Genomic DNA, 22,145 nt, shown 5'->3' with positions numbered 1-22,145 from the left:
AGAGCATTCTACCTCTTGAGCCACAGCTCTACTTCTGGCTTTTTCTGGGTAGTTTATTGGAGATAAGAGTCTCATGGACTTTGCTGTCCAGGCTGGCTTTGAACGGTAATCCTCATATCTCAGCCTCCTGAGTAGCTAGGATTATAGGTCTGAGCCACCAGCACCAGCTTTTTTTTTAAACCAGTCCTGGGGCTTAAACCCAGGGCCTGGGCACTGTCCTTGAGGTGCTTTTGCTCAAGGCTAGCACTCTAACACTTGAGCCACAGCACCACTTCCGGCTTTTTCTTTTATGTGTACTGAGGAATGGAACCCAGTTTCATGCATGCTAGGCAAGCACTCTACCACTAAGCCACATTTCCAGGACCCTACTCCCCTACCCCCCTTTTTTTTTTGGTCAGTCATGAGGCTTGAACTCTGGGCCTGGGCACTGTCCCTCAACTCTTCAGCTCAAGGTGAGCGCTCTACCACATGAGCCACAGCGCCTCTGTTTTCTGGTGGTTTATTGGAGAAAGAGTCTCATGGGCTTTCCTGCCCAGGCTGGCTTTGAACTGTGATCCTCAGATCTCAGCCTCCTGAGTAGCTAGGACTACAGGCATGAGCCACCGGTGCCCAGCCACTCCCCTTTTTTTACTGTCTCAAATAATATGAACTGGCAGGTGAGTCTTCCTAGAAATTGGAATAACAAAACTATTACAAAGCGTATCCACATTTCTGTGCGGCTGCACCGCTTCCAGTGTAGAACTAAGAATTACTGCTGTTCTGGACCCGGACAACCAGCACTTTCATGCTCAGGATCTACCAATGGAATAAGAACCTTTCCTGGGTGCCACAAAGGCCTAAAGAAAGAGCATACAGTTTGTATGTCTCCATCTTATGTAGAGTTTTGAGGGGAACGAGATCTCTGCCCATTGTTGCCTATTTGCTCTGGTGACAAATACACAAAGGCCTTAATGCCCACAGAAGGACAGACACCCTGGGGATGGCCTTATGACAAAATGAGTACCTCTCATATTGTCATGGATCTTTGGACAAAATCCTAGGAATGAGTTCTTGGCTCTGGGTATCTTCCTTGATTTCTTTCTTTGCGTGCATGCATCCCCACATGCTAGTCCTAGTAACTCAGAGTCTGGGTGCTGTCTTTTCGTTTTTATGCGTAAGACTAGCATTCTACAACTTGAGTCACAGCTCAACTTCTGGCTTTTTGCTGGTTAATTAGAGATAAGAGTCCCACAGACTTTCCTGCCCAGGCTAGCTTTGAACTATGATCCTAAGATCTCAGCATCCTGAGTAGCTAAGATTACAGGCATAAGCTACCAGTGTCAGGCTTTCCCTAGATTTCTTTTTTTTTTTTTTGGGTCCGGTCGTGGGGCCTGAACTCTGGGCCTGAGCTCTGTCCCTCAGCTCTTCAGCTCAAGGCTAGCGTTCTACCACTTGAGCCACAGCCCCACTTCTGGCTTTTTTCTTTTTGCTTATGTGGTGCTGAGGAATTGAACCCAGGGCCTCATGCATGCAAGGCAAGCACTCTACCACTGAGCCACCTTCCCAGCCCTCCCTAGATTTCTTGGGTCATCTTCCTTGCACTATTTTTCAACTAAGATTTTAAAACTCAACTGGCTACAACTGCACAGGAAATATTTTTTTCCCTGAAAGACATAAACCCAAAGCCTCTCATCCCTTATATCAAGATGGATGAGTGAGATGATGTTTATACCAGCTGGATGAGACAGCTTCTCACCTGCAGCAAGGCAGCCTGCCTAGTGTACCCTCCAACACATTGGCCTTCATCTCTGGTCCTCAGCCCAAAGAACAGGTGAATGAACCTCCTATCCATCATCCCAGAGCAGAAGTCAGGGAATCGGACAGTGTAGTGCACAATAAGCAATTGGAAGCAAGATAAATGTCACCCTCCAAACTCCATACAATTGTTCTAGATGGCTCTTTCCACACAGGACTTGAACCTACCTCATTTTCCATCGAATATCCCACTGGACCCCCAGTTTGAGGAAGAATTTCTTTGGAGGAATTCTGGTTCCTCCTACTCTGTCGACAGGTGCCGTGCATTTTCTATTCCCTTCTGAACTTGTTGAAAAATACGGTCAGATGTAGCCCTCCCAATTGAAAAAAAAACATGAGTGAGCAGGAAGACCAAAAACCACAGCTTCCTTCTGTGATGCTGGCTCAAGTTGTTTACAGTTTTTAGAAAGCTTAAAAGGCAGCAGTAGCCAGGCACCAGTGGCTCACCCCTATAATCCTAGCTACTCAGGAGACTAAGATCTGAGGATCTCGGTTCAAAGCCAGCGTGGGCAGGAAAATCTATGAAACTCTTATCTCCAATAAACCACCAGAAAACTGGAAGAGGCACTGTGGTTCAAGTTGTAGAGTGCTAGCCTTGAGCTGAAGAGCTGAGGGACAGGGCTCAGGCCCAGAGTTCAAGCCCCGTGACCGACCAAAAAAAAGTAGCAGTACCCAGAAATTGTTGGCAAAATCTAAGCATAGAGATAAAAAAAATCAACCAGTCAACATTTTCCAACAACTATCAGCACTGGAACCCCTCAGGCAGCCTCACTGAGTATCTGCCCGATCCTGTGCAGACAACTCAAGGATGTTATTTTGTGAGTCTGACTATTCAGCAAGTTCACCAGCCAACACTAAACAAGTTGAGCAAACACTGCAGGGGATGTGTGCTCCTTAGCTACCGGAGGAGTGAGGACAGAGACAATGCTATTCCAAACATGATGTTTATCACTTTGCTTAAAGCAGCAAGACCTTCTTGGGACAGGTGTATTTCCAGACGGGACCTGGGCAAGGCACACCTGTTTCTAAGATGCTCAGCCTATAGCTGCCTCTGCCTGCCAGCAGGATTCTCCAGCTTGAGTTACCAACCTGAAACTAAAAAGTTTAAAAATGTGTAATTGGTTCACACCTGTAATCCTAGCTACTCAGGAGGCTGAGATCTAAGGATCATGGTCCAAAGCCAGCCCAGGCAGGAAAGTCTGTAAGATTCTGATTTCCAATTAACCAACAGAAAACCAGAAGTGGTGCTGTGGCTCAAGTGGTAGAGCACTTGCCTTGAGCTGAAGAGCACGGGAACAGCTCCCAGGCCCAGAGTTCAAGCCCTACGACTGATCTCCCCCTCAAAAAAAATTGTGGGAGCTGTTAATGTGGCTTAGTGGTAGAGTGCTTGCCTAGCATTCATGGAGCCCTGGGTTCAACTCCTCAGTACCACATAAACAGAAAAAGCTGGAAGTGGTACTGTGGCTTGAGCAAAAGCAGCTCAGGGGCAGTATCCAGGCCCTGCATTCAAGCCCCAGGACTGGCAAAAGAAAAGAAGTTTAACCATAAGCATCCTTGTTTTAACTTCTAATTTAGAAAAGGAGAAGTTAAATTTGTTGTTCGTTTCAACTCTCAACTCAAATATTCTAGAACTGCTTACAAACAGGAAAGGCTACTTAATGTTCTGGAAAATTAAAATAAATCCAAATGCCAATGGTCAATAAATAAATACAGCAATTAAAATGCAGGGGCTCCTTAACTTATGATGGGAGTTAAGCCCCTGTGAACACACCATCATAAGCTGAAGTACTTTATGTAAAAAGCGCATTTAAGCCAGACGCTTCTGGCTCACACCTGTAATCCTAGTTACTCAGGAGGCTAGAATCTAAAGAATCAAGACCAACCAGGGCAGAAAAGTCTAAGAGACTCCATCTCCAAAATAACAAGCAATATACAAGGCCCTGATTTCAAACCTTCATTTGTATTGTTTAAAAAAAAAAAAAAAACTGGGTGCTGGTGGCTCACACCTATAATCCTAGCTACTCGGGGCTGAGATCTGAGGACTACGGTTCAAAGCCAGTTTAGGCAGAAAAGTTCATGAGACTCTTATCTCCAATAAACCACCAGAAAACCGGAAGTAGTGCTTTGGCTCAAGTGGTAAGAGTGCTAGCCTTGAGCTGAAGAGCTGAGGGACAGCACCCAGGACCAGAGTTCAAGTCCCATGACTGACAAAAAAAACAAAAACAAAAAAGCCACATAATACTCTAATCTATCCCTACATCCTAGTTTCATTTCACCTCCCTTAAACACACTCAGAACACCCACATCAGTTAGGTAGACTCAACTGACTCAAAGCTTGTTTTAAAATGGACATGGTTGGCTCACAACTATAATCTTAAGCTACTCAGGAGGGTGAGGTTCAAAGCCAGAAACAGGAATGTCTGTAAGATGCTCATCTCCAATTAACTAACAAAAAGCTGGAAACAGTATTGTGGCTCAAAATGGAAGAGCATTAGTCTTGAGCACAAAAGCTCAGACAATGCCCAGGCCTGAGTTCAAGCCCCAGGACCAGCACAAAAAATAAAGCCTATTGGGGCTGGGAAGGTGGCTCAGTGGTAGAGCACTTGCCTTACATGCCTGAGGCCCTGGGTTCGATTCCTCAGCACCACATAAGCAAAAAGAAAAAAGCTGGAAGTGGCGCTGTGGCTCAAGTGGTAGAGTGCTAGCCATGAGCTGAAGAGCTGAGGGACAGCACCCAGGCCCAGAGTTCAGGCCCTACAACCGGACCCAAAAATAAATAAATAAATAAAGTCTATTGGATAATAAAGTGGTGACTATCTCATGTAATTTACGGAATACTATTCTGACAGTGTAAAACAATGATTTACACCATTATACACTTTCACACCATTATAAACTCCAAAAACATTCAAGACTATACTTTCAGAGATCATTTCTAGTTTATTACTAAAGAAACTCCACTGATAACAGACAGAAAGGGAAGGCTGTTGAAGCTCTGACCTCCAATGTGAAGTACTTGAAAACAGGGTCTTTAAGAGGTAATTGAAGTTAAATGAAAGCTGGGCACCATGGGTGCCAGTGGCTCACACCTGTAACCCCAGCTACTCAGGAGGCTGAGATCTGAGGTTCAAAGCCAGCCTGGGCAGGAAAACCATGAGACTCATCTCCAATAAACAACCAGAAAACTGGAAGTGGTGCTATGGCTCAAGTGGTAGAGCACTTGCCTGGAGCAGAAGAGCGTAGGGACAGCATCCAGGCCCAGAGTTCAAGCCCCATGACCGACAAAAAAAAAGTTAAATGAAGTCATCAAGGTGGGACCCTAATCTAATACCTAATCTAATAGGATTAATAGCTATATAGGAATGCAATGCAAATGAGAACTTGTTTAAGCACAGCCTTCACCAGAACCCAACTGTGCTAGCATGGTGATATAACTTCCAGCCTCTAGCACTGTGAGAAATAAATTTGTTGTTTAAGTAGCCCAATTGTGATATTTAGTTATAGCTACTCACGTATACTAATAGATCATCTTTCAAATTCTTGCTCAAGCATCACCTTGACAAAATTCAGTACTACCTCCCAGCACTTATGCACCTTGTAAATGCCTGCTTCTTTTCCATGTAACTACACTATTTTAGCCATTCTTCCTTACAAGGAAGAATGTTTATTTGCCCTACAATATGAGTAAAAGATTAATTTCTCTTTTTTTGCTAGTATTGAGGCTTGAACTCAAGAACCTCACCCTCTCCCTCCTCCAAGGCTGCACTCTACCACTTAAGCCACAATTCAATTTCTGGGGTTTTGCTAGTTAACTGAAAACAAATCTCATGGACTTGAAACCCAGGATGGCTTCAAACTACAATCCTCAGATCTCAGCCTCCGGAGTAGCTAGGATTACAGGCGTGAGCCACCAGCGCCCGGCTTAAAGCAATTTTTCAAACAACAACAACAACAAAATTACTATGAGTATTTAAATCTCTAAAGAATTCTTTGTTATCTACAGAAAATCTGTTACTGTAATGAGAAGATTATTATAAAAACTTCAATTCTACCCAAAGGAAACTATACTTTAATAAAATAAAATTGATTATTAAAAAAAATTCATTGAGCCTGGCACCAGTGGCTCACATCTGTAATCCTAGCTACTTAGGAGGCTGAGATCTGAGGATCACAGTTCAAAGCCAGCCGGAGCAGGAAAGTCTTTCAGACTCTAATCTCCAATAAACCATTCAGAAAACTGGAAGTGGCACTTGCTTGGAGCTGAAGAGTTAAGGGACAGCACCCAGGCCCAGAGTTCAAGCCCCATGACCAACAAAAAAAACAAACATTGAGTCAAACCACCAGGAAGGATCATTTGTGAATTTATTAATTCTGGGTTGAACCAAAGGCTTTTTTTTGGGGGGGGGGGGAGGGGGTCCGGTTGTGGGGCCTGAACTCTGGGCCTGGACGCTGTCCCTCAGCTCTTCAGCTCAAGGCTAGCGCTCTACCACTTGAGCCACAGCGCCACTTCCAGCTTTTTTCTTTTTGCTTATGTGGTGCTGAGGAATCGAACCCAGGGCCTCTGCCATGCAAGGCAAGCACTCTACCACTGAGCCACCTTCCCAGCCCCGCTTTTTTTTGTCAGTCAAGGGGCTCAAACTCTAGGCTTGGGCACTGTCCCTGAGCTCTTCAGCTCAAGGCTAGAACTCTACCACTTGAGCCACAGCACCACGTCCAGCTTTTTCTATTTATGTTGTGCTGAGGAATCGAGCCCAGGGCCTCATGCATGCAAGGCAAGTATTCTACCACTGAGCTACCTTTCCAGCCCCCAAAGGCTAATTTTTAACCATGCTTTGCCTATCAAAAATGCTACTTCAAAGCTGGGCTCTGGTGGCTCTCGCCTATAATCCTAGCTACTCAGGAGGCTGAGATCTGAGGATCCCGGTTCAAAGCCAGCCTAGGCAGTACAGTCCATGAGACTCTTACCTCCAATTAACCACCAGAAAACTAGAAGTGGGACTGTGGCTCAAAGTGGTAGAAAGTTAGCCTTGAGCAAAAGAGCTCAGGGACAGCACTCAGACCCAGAATGTAAGCCCCATTACTGACAAAAAAAAAAAAGAGGAAAAAAAATGGCAATTTCACAAGGTTCAATTTCATTAAGCTGTAACAAAGTTTAGTATTTCTATTCAGAATAGTATTGTGCATCAATTCCCCTCTCCTGTCTGCTACAAACTTTGAAAGTATCATAAAGCAGTGAAAACTATTTGTGTGAATAAACAGCTGCTATGGACTGGTCTGACTTTGCCTCTTTAGAAAACACAAAACAAACACAGCCTCAGCTCTCTCCCTTTCTAAATGCTGCCTCTTGAAGAGTAAGACCACATACTGCCGATCTCTATGACAGGCTAAAGGGAAAGGAACCAGGTGAGAGATGCAGAAAGACACCCAAGACCATAATGCCACACTATGATGGCTACCACACGTGTCCCCTTCCTCCCATTAAAACAAAATTACTAACAAGGAAATCCAAACACCATTCCCTACTCGATGCCATCCCTCCTTCACAATGAGTCCTATGACTGGCATAAATGGTCAATAAACGAGACAAGTCAGGGAAAGCCATTGAAGAGCTGCATCCTTAAAATACCAGACAGTTATGAAGAGAGACAACAGAACAGTGGATACAGCTAAGAGCAAAAGACCTGGAGCACGACAGAGTTGGGTTGGCCAGTGCCTGCTTGCTACTTATAGCCCACAGTCACAAAAACTTTTTGCATGTATGGAACTAGGACTGAACCCAGGTACTTGCACATGCTAAGCACATGCTCCACAGAGAATGTATTTCCAGAATCACTGGAAACATTTTACAAATGATCAATTTTCTAATTTGAAAAAAGGGCCAGACACTGGTGACTCATTCCTGTCCTGTAATCCTAGATACTCAGGAGGCTGAGATCTGACGATCATGGTTCAAAGCCAGCCAGGGGGTTGGGAAGGTGGCTCAGTGGTAGAGTGCTTGCCTTGCATGCATGAGGTCCTGGGTTCGATTCCTCAGCACCACATATACAGAAAAAGCCGCAAGTGGCACTGTGGCTCAACTGGTAGAGTGCTAGCCTTGAGCTGAAGAGCTGAGGGACAGCACAAAGGTCCAGAGTTCAGGCCCCACAACCGGCCAAAAAAAAAAAAAGCAAAAAAGCCAGCCAGGGCAGGAAAGTTTGTGAGATTCTTTTTTTTTTTTTGCCCGGGGGGGGGGGGGGGGGGCAGGGGGCGGGTTAGAGGGGGAAGGTCGGGTCGTAGGGCCTGAACTCTGGGCCTGGGCACTGTCCCTCAGCTCTTCAGCTCAAGGCTAGCACTCTACCACTTGAGCCACAGCGCCACTTCTGGCTTTTTTTTTTCTGCTTATGTGGTGCTGAGGAATCGAACCCAGGGCCTCATGTATGCAAGGCAAGCGCTCTACCACTGAGCCACCTTTTCAGCCCTGTGAGATTCTTATATCTAATAAACCTCAGAAAACTGGAAGTGGCACTGTGGTTCAAGTGTTAGAACACTTGTCTTGAGCTGAAGAGCTGAGGGATAGCGCCCAGGCCCAGAGTTTAAGCCCCACAACCAACAACAAAAAAAAAAAAAAAGAAAAAAGAAAAGAGGGAACACTAAACTTTAGATCCTAATTAAGCAGAATGGCCAGGCTCTAGTGGTTCCTGCCTATAATCCTAGCTATGCGGGACACTAAGATGTGAGGATCAAGATTCCAAGCCAGCCAAGGCAGGAAAGTCCATGAGACTCTTATCTCCAATTAAGCAGCAAAAAGCCAGAAGTGGAGCTGTGGCTCAAGGAACAGCATCAAGCACCAGTAACCACATACACAAGGCTGAGATCTAAGGATTGCAGTTCAAAGCCAGTCCGGGCAGAAAAGTCCCTGTAAGACTCATCTCCAAAACCACTCAAAAGCTAGAAGTGGTGCTGTGTTACTAGCATTGAGCACAAAGAGGCTTAGGGACAGCACCCAGGCCCTGAGTTCAAGCCTCACAACGTCCCCCCACACCAAAAAAAAAAAAAAAAACCTCAATAGAATCATATTTAAAATGCATTCAGTTATTATACTTTGAAGTTTGATAAAGACTTTGTGAAAACTTGTTTCCATTACATAAGAACCTACCTAATGGCCTTAATTTTGTCTCTTGACCCAGAAGCCTAAATTATTTTCTGTTTGGCCCTTTATACCAAGTATGACAATCCTGTCCTAGAACAGAAAAAAAAGAAAGAAAAGTATTTTTGGTCATTGTGGGGCTTGAACTCAGGATTTGGGCACTGTCCCAGAGATTTTTTTGCTTAAGGCTAGTGCTCTACCACTTTGAGCCACTGTTCCACTTTGTTTTTAGGTGGTTAATTGGAGGTAAGAGTCTTAGACTTTTTTGCCCAAGCTGGCTTCGAACCTCTACCCTCAGACCTAAGCTTCCTGAGTAAATAGGTTTACTGGCATAAGCCAACAGCCCTAGCTGCCTGTATCTTAAACCTCGAATTCTTTTTTTTCCCCACTACTGAGGACTGAACCTAGGACCTTGAATATACTAGGCAAGCACTCTGCCACTGAGCTACACCCTAACCCTAAACCTAGAAATTAAAGACAACTACCAATCAAAGATAAAACAGTTATTTTCAAACCTGCAGTGCTTTGGGATCTTTACCCCTGGAAACACTAATTGAAAAACTGACTAAAGATATATTGCCAAGTGAAGTAAGACAGGATCAGAGAAACAAGGAATGCACATTTTCTCATATGTGTTAGTTAGATCTACTTTAAAAATGTGTATATATAGGGCTGGGAAGTTGGCTCAGTGGTAGAGCGCTTGCCTTGCATGCCTGAGGCCCTGGGTTCGATTCCTCAGCACCACATAAGCAAAAAGAAAAATGCCAGAAGTGGCGCTGTGGCTCAAGTAGCAGAGTGCTAGCCTTGAGCTGAAGAGCTGAGGGACAGCACTCAGGCCCAGAGTTCAGGCCCCACGACTGGACCCAAAAAAAAAAAAAAAAAAGTGTATATATAAACATAGATAGGATCATATGCATATATACATAAATACTAACAAAAGTATGGTATATGCAGGTGAGAATTCCAATGGTGTAATACATTTGAACAACTAACAATCTTGACAAAATAAATACTACGAAGCTAGAACTTGCGATGGTGGGGAGGGCAGGAAAGAAAAGGGGTAGATGAATGGAGAAAAGGTGGGAGAAGGGCTTGGTATGTGGCTTAGTGGTAGAGTGTTTGCCCCACAGATTTACCCCCAAGTGCTCCCTATTACCATTAAAAAAAAGCCACAATTTGTTATCCTGAAAGATTAACTGAGGACTGAAACTGCCCAAATAGTTGGAAATTGAAAGAAGAATCCAGGAAAAGAGCCTAAAATTTGAGTGAAACTTCCCTCAAATCTTCAAGTGAACCCTAAATTGTACATGTGGGGGTAAGACGCCGAACACAGAAAGAACATAATAGCTGGGCAGTGATTTCAGCTGCTCTCAACTAAAGTAGACACCATTTAGAGCCCAAGTCTTACCATGTTCAATAAGCCTGATAAATACCACCAAAAAAAGTATGTCCCAGGACTGGGAAGGTGGCTCAGTGGTAGAGCGCTTGCCTTGCATGCCTGAGGCTGTGGGTTCGATTCCTCAGCACCACATAAGCAAAAAGAAAAAAGCTAGAAGTGGCACTGTGGCTCAAGTGGTAGAGCGCTAGCCTTGAGCTGAAGAGCTGAGGGACAGTGCCCAGGCCCAGAGTTCAGGCCCACGACCAGACCCAAAAAACAAAAACCAAAAAATAAAAAAAAGTATGTCCAAAGGCCGGGTGCCGGTGGCTCACTCCTGTAATCCTAGCTACTCAGGAGGCTGAGATCTGAGGATCACGGTTCAAAGCCAGCCCGGGCAGGGAAGTCTGTCTCTTATCTCCAATAAACCACTAGAAAACCAGAAGTGGCGCTGTGGCTCAAGCGGTAGAGCGCTTGCCTTGAGCTGAAGAGCTGAGGGACAGTTCAAGCCCCATGAGCAAAAAAAAAAAAAGGCTCAGGAATAAGGACTACACTAGGAAAAAGACAAACAGCAACAGGCTCCATTGATGGTAGTGCTAGCAGGAGGGTCTGAGGTAACAAGGAAGGTGAAAAAGATGAATATGGTTAAAGTAGCTTGTCTTCATGTATGAAAACAGAACAATGAAACCTGTTAAAATAGTTTTCGGAAGGGCACCAGTGGCTCACGCTGTAATCTTAGCTACTCAGGAGGTTGAGATCAGAGGATTGAGGTTCAAAGCCAGCCCATGCAGGAAAAGTCCATGAAGACTCTTATCTCCAAAAAACCACCAGAAAACCAGAAGTGGCACTGTGGCTCAAGAGGTACAGTACTCCCCTTGAGCTGAAGAGCTCAGGGACAGCACCCAGGCCAAGCTCAAGCTCCATCAAAAAAAAAGTTTTAGGGAGCTGGGAAGGTGGCTCAGTGGTAGAGCGCTTGCCTTGCATGCCAGAGGCCCTGGGTTTGCTTCCTCAGCACCACAAAGCAGAAAGAAAAAAGCCGGAAGTGGCGCTAGGGCTCAAGTGGTAGAGCGCTAGCCTTGAGCTGAAGAGCTGAGGGACAGCACCCAGGCCCAATGTTCAGGCCCACGACCGGACCCCCCCCCCCCCAAAAAAAAAAGTTTTAGGAAGAGCAGGGGGAAGGTGATAGAGGGGGTGTGATTGAATGGAATACATTGTGTACCTGAGGGGAAATGTCACAAAGAAATTTTCTCCTATGTAACTAATGCATACTAATTTTTTAAAAGATGGGATATGCCAATACAAAGTATAAAATTCAGCAGGGCTAGGGTGTAGCTCATTTATAGAGCACTTGTATGCACAGGGCCCCAAGTTTAATCCCCAGCCCTCCCCCGGCTCCCCCAGAACCCACTAAGATAACTGCTAAAACAAAAGTAAACTGGTAGCCGGGCACAGGTGGCTCATGCCTGTAATCCTACTACTCAGGAGGCTGAGATTTGAGGATCTCAGTTCAAAGCCAGCCTGGGCAGGAAAGTCCATTAAACTCTTATCTCCAATTAACCAGCAGAAAACCGGAAGTAGGGCTGTAGCTCAAGTGGTAGAGAACTAGCCTTGAACTGAAGAGTTGAACGTCCAGGCCCAGAGTTCAAGCCCCCTGACCAAAAAAAAAAAAGTAAACTGCTGGCTGGGAAGGTGGCTTAGCTATAGAGTACTTGCCTAGCATGCATGAAGCCCTGGGTTCAAATCCTCAGTACCACATAAACAGAAAAGGCTGGAGTGGCTCTGTGGCTCAAGTGGTAGATTGCTAGCCTTGAGCACAGAGAGGCTCAAGGACAGTGCCCAGTCCCTGAGTTCAAGCTCCAGGACTGGCAAAAGTAAACAATAAACAAACTGCCTACTACAGAGCAAAAATCTCAGTCACCTATGGCCCAGAGCTGTAATCCTAGCTACTCAGGAGGCTGAGATACAAGCACTGTGGTTCAGTCAGGACAGTCCATGCCATTCTTATCTCCAAATAAACAAACACCAAAAAGGTAGAAGTGGAGCACTCAGAAGTCAAAGGTTAAATGTGCTTAAAATTTCCTAATATTTACCTATTGACCACATTTATTCCTAAATACCATCTCCACTAAAAGCAACCAGAGTTCCTTGAACAAGTCTCCTTCTAGGCTTGAACTCAGGACCTGGGCACTGTCCCTGAGCCTCATTGTGTTCAAGGCTAGCACTCTACCACTTGAGCCACAGTGCCAATTCCGGCTTTTGTGAGTGGTTTATTGGAGATTAGAGTCTCAAGGAGACTTTTCTGATTGGGTTGGCTTCAAACTGAGATCCTTAGATCTCAGACTCCTCTCAGGATCAGACATGAGCCACTGGCTCCCAACAGCTCATCTTATTTTTGTAAATGTAATCCCAGCACTAAGGAGACTGAGGCAGCAAAATCAAGAGTTCACCCTGGGTTACACAATTAGCTCTACCTTGGGGAATACCTTATCTCAAAAAAAAAGGGGGGGGGGTGGCTGGGAAGGTGGCTCAGTGGTAGAGCACTTGCCTTGCATGTATGAGGCTCTGGGTTTGATTCCTCAGCACCACGTAAGCAAAAGAAAAAAAACAGAAGTGGTGCTGTGGCTCAAGTGGTAGAGCACTAGCCTTGAGCTGAAGAGCTGAGGGACAGCACCCAAGCCCAGAGTTCAGGCCCCACAACTGACGGGAAGATGAGAAGGGATGGAAAGGGGAAACAAAGGAGGAGGCAACAATGCTTGATAAGAAATGTACTCATCAGGGGCTGGGAAGGTGGCTCAGTGGTAGAGTGCTTGCCTTGCATGCCTGAGGCCCTGGGTTCGATTCCTCAGCACCACATAAGCAAAAAGAAAAAAAGCCGGAAGTGGTGCTGTGGCTCAAGTGGTAGAGCGCTAGTCTTGAGCTGAAGAGCTGAGGGACAGCGCCCAGGCCCAGAGTTCAGGCCCCACGACCGGACCCAAAAAAAAAAAAAAAAAAGAATCACCAGCTAGCTGGGAACTGATGGCTCACATCCACTACTGGACCCAAAAAAAAGAAAAAAGAAAAAAGAAAGAAATGTACTCAGAAATCTTGCCCATGTAATTGTAACCCCTCTGTATGGTATTTTCACAATAAAAATAAATAAATAAAAAGTATATAATATATATACAAACACAGAGTTACCATATAACTCAGCAATCTCATTATTAAATGTTTATGTAATAAAAGCATTTCTACACAATAGCTTGTTCGTATACGTTCATAGTAGGGTAGGAATGTAGTTCACTGGCAAAGCACCTAGCTAGCATACACAAAGCCCTGTGTTCGATCCCCAGTACAACAAAGCTGATGATGTGCACTGGAGAGGCCAGTTAACTGGTGCTATATAGCAAATTTCAAGCCAACCTCACAAGGAAGAAAAAAAAAAAATCCAGGTACTGGTGGCTCACATCTATAATCCTAACTTTTCAGGAGGCTGAAATTTGAGGATTAAAGTTCAAAGCCAGCCCAGGCAGTAAAGTCCATGAGACTCTTACCTCCAATTAACCACCAAAGAAGCCAGAAGTGGAGCTGTAGCTTAAGTGGTAAAGAGCTAGCCTTAAGCACAAAAGCTTAGGAACAGACCTAAGGCCCTGAGTCCAAGCCCTAGGGGACACACACACACACACACACCTCCAATTAACCACCAAAGAAGCCAGAACACACACACACACACACACACACACACACACACACACCCTCCAATTAACACACACACACACACACACACACACACACACACACACCCTCCAATTAACACACACACACACACACACACACACACACACACACACACACACACACACACACACACACACACACACACACACACACACACACACACACACACACACACACCCTCCAATTAACCACCAAAGAAGCCAGAAGTGGAGCTGTAGTTCAAGTGGTAAAGAGCTAGCCTTAAGCACAAAAGCTTAGGAACAGCCCTAAGGCCCTGAGTCCAAGCCCTAGGACACACACACACACACACACACACACACACACACACAAACAGTAACAGCACAGGTTTAGGCTGACCAGTTTGTTTACTACTTTCAAAATCCAACTATTCTTTCCAGTTTCCTGGATTACCATGGTAAGCTGCAAACAAAAACCAAAAGTCTACCTTCCTACTGTGTATATTAAAGAGGATTATTCACACTGCACACGCCTAATGCCTGTGATCAAATGCCCTGATTCTTAACACAATCCAAGCAAAAAATTGTTACCTCTCAGGCACTCGAGGGAGGAAAATAAGTGTCACATTTTTGGCATAGTCACAGAGCTAAGATTTCCTATTTCTACTGAGATCTTGGGCTGGGGGTGTAGCTCATAAGAAAAGCACTTGCCTAGCATTCCTTATGCCCTGGATTTAATGCTCAGCACCAAACACTCCACAAAACCAATACCTACTGACAGATTCAAATGAAACTCCTGCATAGTTATAAAAGTGCTGCTTTTCTCAGAAAGTAGCAGAAAGTTTAATGACACAGATCTACTTCAAGAAAACGACATCATGACTTTTGAAGAGGACACAGATGGGCCCACTCCTCCAGTTGCAGAACCCTGAAGACAAAGCCTGCCCCTCCCAGTACCCGGACCTAAAATGCTCAATGCATTTTCCTGACAACAAAGAATGAGCTATAACTCATGGTCCTCAGAGTACAGAACTGACCAGTTCCTTAGAACCTGCCCCAAGACCACTGCCCTCCTATCTTCAGACAGAGAAACTGACCTCGATGAGTCTAACTCATCCCACTAGAATCATGAGGATAACCTAGTAGGCTCTAGCACAGACCCATATAAAAAGCCAATGGTTTCAGCCACAGAAGTGTCTCTCCTAGGAAAATGGAAGTTTGAGATGAAGGTGTGGGAAGTGCTGGTCCTGCCTGAGGCCTGTCATTGGCTTGTAGATGGTGTCTTCAGATATCCTTAAGTGTTCTAATCTCTTCTTATACAAACAAGAGTCAAAAGACCCTCATTTAAATTTAAACAACTCTTTAGAGACTGTCACCTTCTGAGATCCTGAGGGTGGAAGTTTAAACACTTGAACTTGGGAGGACAGGATTCAGGTCACACAGGTAGGAGCAAGAATGAGAAGAAAGTGCAAGTGAAACAATGCCCACATCCACATAGTCTGAAGTTGGGCAGGGGGACTGCATTTGTATTTGAAGCTTTTCTTTCTTTTTTTTTTTTTTTTTTTTTGGCCAGTCCTGGGGCTTGAACTCAGGGCCTGGGCACTGTCCCTGAGCTTCTTTTGCTCAAGGATAGCACCCTACCACTTGAGCCACAGAGCCACTTCCAGCTTTTTCTGTTTATGTGGTACTGAGGAACAGGGCTACCACTAAGTCACATTCCCAGCCCTTGAAGGTTTTCTAAGAGGAAGGTTTTCCTGATAAGTAAGGTGGCTAACGCCTGTAATGAGCTATTAAGAGGCAGAGATGAGGACCACAGTTCAGGCCCAGCCCCAGAAGAAAACTTCACACAAGTTTGTCTCATGCAGTGGTACATGCCTGTTATCCCCAGTGAAACAGGAAGCTTGGTCCAGGCCGGCTGGGTATAAAGACCTTACCTCAAAAATAACCAATACAGGCCGGGCGCTGGTGGCTCACGCCTGTAATCCTAGCTACTCAGGAGGCTGAGATCTGAGGATCGCGGTTCAAAGCCAGCCCGGGCAGGAGAGACCCTGAGACTCCTATCTCCAATAAACCAGCAGAAAACCGGAAGTGGCGCTGTAGCTCAAGTGGTAGAGCGCTCGCCTTGAGCTGAAGAGCTGAGGGACAGCACCCAGGCCCAGAGTTCAAGCCCCACGGCCGACAAAAAAAAAAACCAATACAACCTGGACACCAGTGGCTCATGCCTGTAATCCTAGCTACTCGGGAGGCTGAGATCTGAGGATTGAAGTTCAAAGCTAGCCTGGGCAGGAAAGTCCCTGAAACTTATCTCCAATTAAACACCAGTGGCGCTATGGCTCAAGTGGTAGAGTGCTAGCCTTGAGCTGAAGAGCTCAGGGACAGTGCCCAGACCAAGTTCAATAGCCACAACTGACATTAAAAAAAAATTCAATGGGGGGGAGGGGGGAGGCTGGGAAGGGATGTGAAGGGTAAACCAAAGGAGGAGGCTGCAATGCTTGGTAAGAAATGTACGCATTATCCTGCCCATGTAATTGTAACCCCTCTGTACAGTATGTTCACAAATAAAATTAAATTAAATTAAAATAAATAAATAAATAAATAAAAATTCAAATAGAGCCAGAGGTATGGCTCAAGTAATACAGCCAGAACCTGCCTAACAACAAGGCTCTGAGTTCAATCCTGAGTACTAACAACAACAAAAAGAAAGGCAGCTCTGATCACTTGTACCAAAGCCTACTTCTTACATTCACCCTTGGCTCTACTTCCTGAGCAACAGCTGCAGGCTTGGTCTATGTATCTTGAACCCTCCAGTATCTGTGCCTAGCATTATAGGTACTGATGGATAAACGAGTGGACATACACAGACACCTGCAGTGGCTCCAAGTGCACAGAGACCCAACACTAAACTCTCCCTGCCCAAGCAAGGTCAGCACAGTGGGGCCATCTCCATCACTTCTCTGCTTCAGAACTTTCCTACAAGGTCCTGATCCCCACCATGCCTTCCCTGACACACAGGAACAACTGCTCTCTTATATTCCCTAATGTTATATATAGGCAGCTAAACTGCACTGTGCTAAACATATAGGCATTCAAATAAAGATGATTTAAGCACTGAATAGGTTTACAGGACTTAATCTTTTTTTTTTTTTTTTTTTGGGTCCGGTCGTGGGGCCTGAACTCTGGGCCTGGGCGCTGTCCCTCAGCTCTTCAGCTCAAGGCTAGCACTCTACCACCTGAGCCACAGCGCCACTTCCAGCTTTTTTTCTTTTTGCTTATGTGGTGCTGAGGAATTGAACCCAGGGCCTCAGGCATGCAAGGCAAGCGCTCTACCACTGAGCCACCTTCCCAGCCCACAGGACTTAATCTTGACTGTTTAATTATACTGTAAAGTGACAAAGAGGAGACACGGGTTCACTTTTTTTTGGTCAGTCGTGGGGCTTGAATTCTGGGCCTGGTTGCTGTCCCTCAGCTCTTCAGCTCTAGGTGAGCGCTCTACCACTTGAGCCACAGCACCACTTCCAAAGAGGGGACACTGTTGAAACAGTTACCAAACATTAAAAGGTGTAATTCTATCCCAGACACTAACCTAAGAGTGACTTGGCAGGAACATGCACTGACAGTCCAGAGCCCGAAACCTAGGGGATACAGATTCTTTCTCTCATTATAGAAATCCCAAAAATATTCTGAAGTATCCAAAATAATGTATGCTTGTTACCAAAGTGCTATGCTTTGAATGTGTCTGAAAGTTGATGTGCTGGAAAGCACTGCAACAATGCATTGGGAAGTAGCCCTTGCATTATCTTTTTTTTTTTGGGGGGGGGGTCAGTTGTAGGGCTTCAACTCAGTGCCCTGTCCTTGAGTCTCTTTGTGCTCAAGGCAAGGCTAGTGCTCCAATACTCTTAATACTTAAGCCACAGCACCACTTCCAAGGAGGCAGACCTTTAAGAGGTGATTAGGTCTGGAGGGCTGAGCATTCAGGGATAATGCCTAAATCTCAGGAGATTATCATGACAGTGGATTGTTTTGTTCAAAAGCCCATTCAGGCCAGGAGCTGGTGGCTCAGGCCTCCAGATCTCAAGAGGCTGAGATTTGAGAACACAGTGAAAGCAAACCCAGACTCTTATCTCCAATTAACCACCCACAAACTGAAGTGGAACTGTGGCTCAAAGTGGTAGAACACTAGCCTTGAGCAAGAAGAGCTCAGGTATAGTACCCTAAATTCAAGCCCCACAACCAACAACAACAACAAAAACAAAGCCAATTCAGAGGCTGGGGATGACACTTGGTGATAGAGCTCATGCTTAACATGTACAAAGTCTTGGGTTTAGTCCCCAGGACCACACAAACGAAATGGGAATTCAGCCTCCTTACTCTCCTTGTCCTTCCACTGTCAGTTGATGCAAGAAGTCCCTCACCAGATGCCCCCTAAATCTGGGACTTCCCAGCCTCCAGAAATAAGAAATAAATCTGTTCTTTATAAATTACCCAGTTGCAGATGTTCTGTTATAGCAGCACAAAACAGACTAAAATCCCTCCATTTTCCCCTTAGTTTATTTGAATGAAGCAAATCTCAAAAAGTATTATTCCAGGGGCTGGGAAGGTGGCTCAGTGGTAGAGTGCTTGTCTTGCATGCATGAGGCCCTGGGTTCGATTCCTCAGCACCACATAAGCAAAAAGAAAAAAGCCGTAAGTGGCTCTATGGCTCAAGTAGTAGAGCACTAGCCTTGAGCTGAAGAGCTGAGGGACAGCACCCAGGCCCAGAGTTCAAGCCCCACAACTGGGCCCACAAAAAAAAAAAATATTATTCCAGGGCTGGAAAGGTGGCCCAGTGGTAGAGTGTTTGCCTTACATGCATGAGGCCATGGGTTCGATTCCTCAGCACCACATAAGCAAAAAGAAAAAGCCGGAAGTGGCGCTGTGGCTCAAGTGGTAGTGTTAGCCGTGAGCTGACAGCGCCCAGGCCCAGAGTTCAGGCCCCACGGCTGGACCCCCCACCCCCCAAAAAAAAGCATTATTCCACCTATAGAAATGTCACTGTATATAGGTCTTTCAGATCAAAATTTAACAAGACAATACAAATATCACATCCAACAAGACAGTAATAATTGCTCATTATCACCTAATATTCATACATATATTTCTAAGAAACTAAGAGTCTCACGGCCTTTGCTGTCCAGGCTGGCTTTGAACCTCAATCCTCAGCTCTTAGCCTCTTGAGTAGCTAGGATTACAGACATGAGCCACCAAAGCCCAGCTTCAACCACTGTTGGATAAGACACAAGACAAGTATCAGGAAAAAGCCTGCCAATTCTCTTTAAAGGTTTAAATCTTGTCTTTTTTGAAGGAGCTAACTAAAAGATTTTAAATGTCAGCCTGGTGCTAGTGGCTCTTGCCTATAATCCTAGCTACTCAGGAGACTGAGATCTGAGAATCATAGTTTGAAACCACCCCAGCAGAAAAGTCTGTGAGATATTTTTTTGTCGGTCATGGGATTTGAACTCAGCCTGAACGCTGTCCATGAGCTGAAGTCTTCAGCTGAAGGCTAGTGCTCTACCACATAAGCCACAGCGCCACTTCGGTTTTCTGGTGGTTTACTGGCAATGAGTTTTCCTGACTTTTCCTGCCTAAGTCTGTGAGAATTTTATCTCCAATTAAATCACAGAAAAAATGGGGCTGGAAAGATGGCTCAGTGGCAGAGTGCTTGCCTCACATGCATGAGGCCCTGAGTTTGATTCTTCAGCACTACATAAGCAGAAAAAGCCAGAAGTGATGCTAAGGCTCAAGTGGTAGAGCACTAGCCTTCAGCTGAAGAGCTGAGGGACAGCACCTAGGCCCAGAGTTCAGGCCCCACGACCAACAAAATAAATAAATCATAGAAAAAGCCAGAAGTGGCCCAGTGGTTCAAGTGGTAGAGTGCAAAGGAGTTCAGGGAATGGGACAGCACACAAGCCCAAAGTTCAGGCCTTAGGACCAGCAACAACAACAACAAAAAAGAATTAAATGTCCAAGTTTTAATTCTGTTCCACTTATTAAGCCAGAAGTTGTGGGAAAAGTTTTTAACAGGTATCTCAGGTTGACCATAATGATAATGACTTAAACCCCCAAGTTCAAGAATTGGAGATAACATCAAACTGAATAAAGGAACAGAAAAGGAAGGTTCTGCCAGCCTGAGCTCAGCAGAAACCAGGTAAACTGTTAAGTCATGGCCTGGATAGGAATCCATGCCCCAAGGCTCACCAGCTTACGGTGAATGAGCCAATGTAGAGAAAACATTCAACTCTAGCTTAGGTGATGACATCACAACTGGTTATCTCTTCTACAGGAGAAAACAAAATTAATCACCAGCCTTGACTCTGCCCAGAGTCCAAAAAAGGTAGAAGGGCTGGGAATGTGGCCTAGTAGTAGAGTGCTTGCCTAGCATGCATGAAGCCCTGGGTTTGATTCCTCAGTACCACATAAACAGAAAAAACCAGAAGTGGCACTGTAGCTCAAGTGATAGAATGCTAGCCTTGAGCAAAAAAGCACAGGACAGCACCCAGGCCCTGAGTTCAAGCCTCGGGAACAGGAAAAAAAAAACAAAACAAAACACAAAGCTGGAAGTAGAGCTATGGCTCAAGTGGCAGAGCACCAGTATTGAGAAAAAAAGCTAAGGGACAACTCTCAGGCCCAGGGTTCAAGACCAATACCAGCACAAAAATAAAAATAAAATTGTAATAGAGAAGCAGCCACCACAGGGCTCCTGAAGGCCACCTGGCTACCTTCCATTTCAATTAAGATTTTTTTAAATGGAGCACTTTGTAGGTGGGCAACTATAATCCTAGCTACTCAGGATGCTGAGATATGACCATCAAAGTTAAAAGCCAGCTGACACAGTGAAATAATTATCTGTAATTAACCATCAAAAAGCTGGAAGTGGCCGGCACTGGTGGCTCATGCTGTAATCCTGGCTATTAAGGAGGTTGAGATCTGAGGATCGCAGTTCAAAGCCAGTCTGGGCAGGAAAGTCCATGAGACTCTCCTCTCCAATAAAAACCACTAGAAAACCGGAAATGGTGCTGTGGCTCAAGTGGTAGAGCACTCGCCTTGAGCTGAGGGACAGCGCCCAGGCCCAGAGTTCCAGCCCCACAACCGACAATAATGAGCTGGAAGTGGAGCAGGGGGTCAAGTGGTAGAGCCAGAAAAGCTCACAGACAGCGCCCAGGCCAAGTTCAAGCCCAAGCCCCAGGAATGACAAGTGCAAGCAGACACAGACACGGATGGACACACACACACACCACAAAGTGGGGCGCACTACATAAAACGATGAACAGCAGCATCAATTAGAGTCTCTATGTAGGGGTGGGTGGGAACATAGAACCCCAAGATTCTGTTTTAAACATGTCTGTAAAAGTGAACACACACGTTTACCAAAATGAAAATGATAGGCAAGACATGAATATTATAAAGCATTTATTCGAAAAGGATACATTTTATTAAAACCCATCTTCCACTTTAATGGTAGCTTGTCCCACATGGTTTTTCCAGTCTCCTTAAAATGTTCGTTATCAACTACTCAAGCCTGTAATTAAAGCCACATTTTTAACTACATAAACTAAGGAGCTTCTTGAACTACGTCCTAAATCCCACTGCCAAAAGTAACGTCACTGCAGCCACTCAACGGTCTTAGGTACGAGCGACACTCGCCCAGCGAGTGGGCCGGGACCTGAGCCCCATCTGCGCTTTTCAGACATCCCAAACCCGGCCAGGCGGCCGCCGACCCACCCGCGCTCCGCACAGCCCGGACGCCTCCGGCCCCGCTCCGGGCCCACTTCCCCCACAGCCCCAGCCCGGCGCGCGGGAAAGGCCCACCCCAGGCCGTGCGGACCCAACGCGGGGCGAGCCGCGGCGGGACCTCAGCGAAGGCGCGGCGTCCGGCTCGCGGCCACAGGCCCACCTGACCATTGTCCCGGGGCCCCCCGGCCCTCCGGCCCCCGCCGCCCGGCCCGCCCCCGGGGGCCCGCCTCCGACCGGCACCCCCGGACCCCCACGGCAGACGCGCCGGCCAACGCTCACCTTCTTGCCCTTCTTGCCCTCCTCCTCCATGTCGCCGCGTGTGGCCCCCGCGGCCCGCCCCGGGAGCCCCGCCGCGAGCGGCCGCTACATGCTCACTCCCTGCCCACCGCCCCCTCGCTCCCCGCGTTGC

General features: G+C 46.0%; 1 protein-coding gene across 3 annotated transcripts in view; it reads right to left on the bottom strand.

Moving 5' to 3' along the window:
* Positions 1 to 22,145, bottom strand: part of Ccm2 (CCM2 scaffold protein) — a 62,848-nt gene extending 40,703 nt beyond the window's left edge. For 2 of the 3 annotated variants that reach the window (XM_042702406.1, XM_042702407.1), the window contains exon 1: positions 22,016 to 22,145. In XM_042702406.1, coding sequence (XP_042558340.1) covers positions 22,016 to 22,045 — 30 coding nt within the window. In that variant the 5' untranslated portion in view covers positions 22,046 to 22,145. Of the gene's footprint in view, positions 1 to 1,962; positions 2,099 to 22,015 lie in introns of those variants that run through there. The other variant, XM_042702405.1, reaches the window with a different exon arrangement.

The sequence above is a fragment of the Dipodomys spectabilis genome, unplaced genomic scaffold (assembly GCF_019054845.1).
Source record: "Dipodomys spectabilis isolate Male_0828 unplaced genomic scaffold, ASM1905484v1 ptg000322l, whole genome shotgun sequence".
NCBI lineage: Eukaryota > Metazoa > Chordata > Mammalia > Rodentia > Heteromyidae > Dipodomys > Dipodomys spectabilis.
The sequence above is the reverse complement of the archived record's forward strand: the minus strand, read 5'-3'. Positions and strand labels throughout refer to the sequence as shown.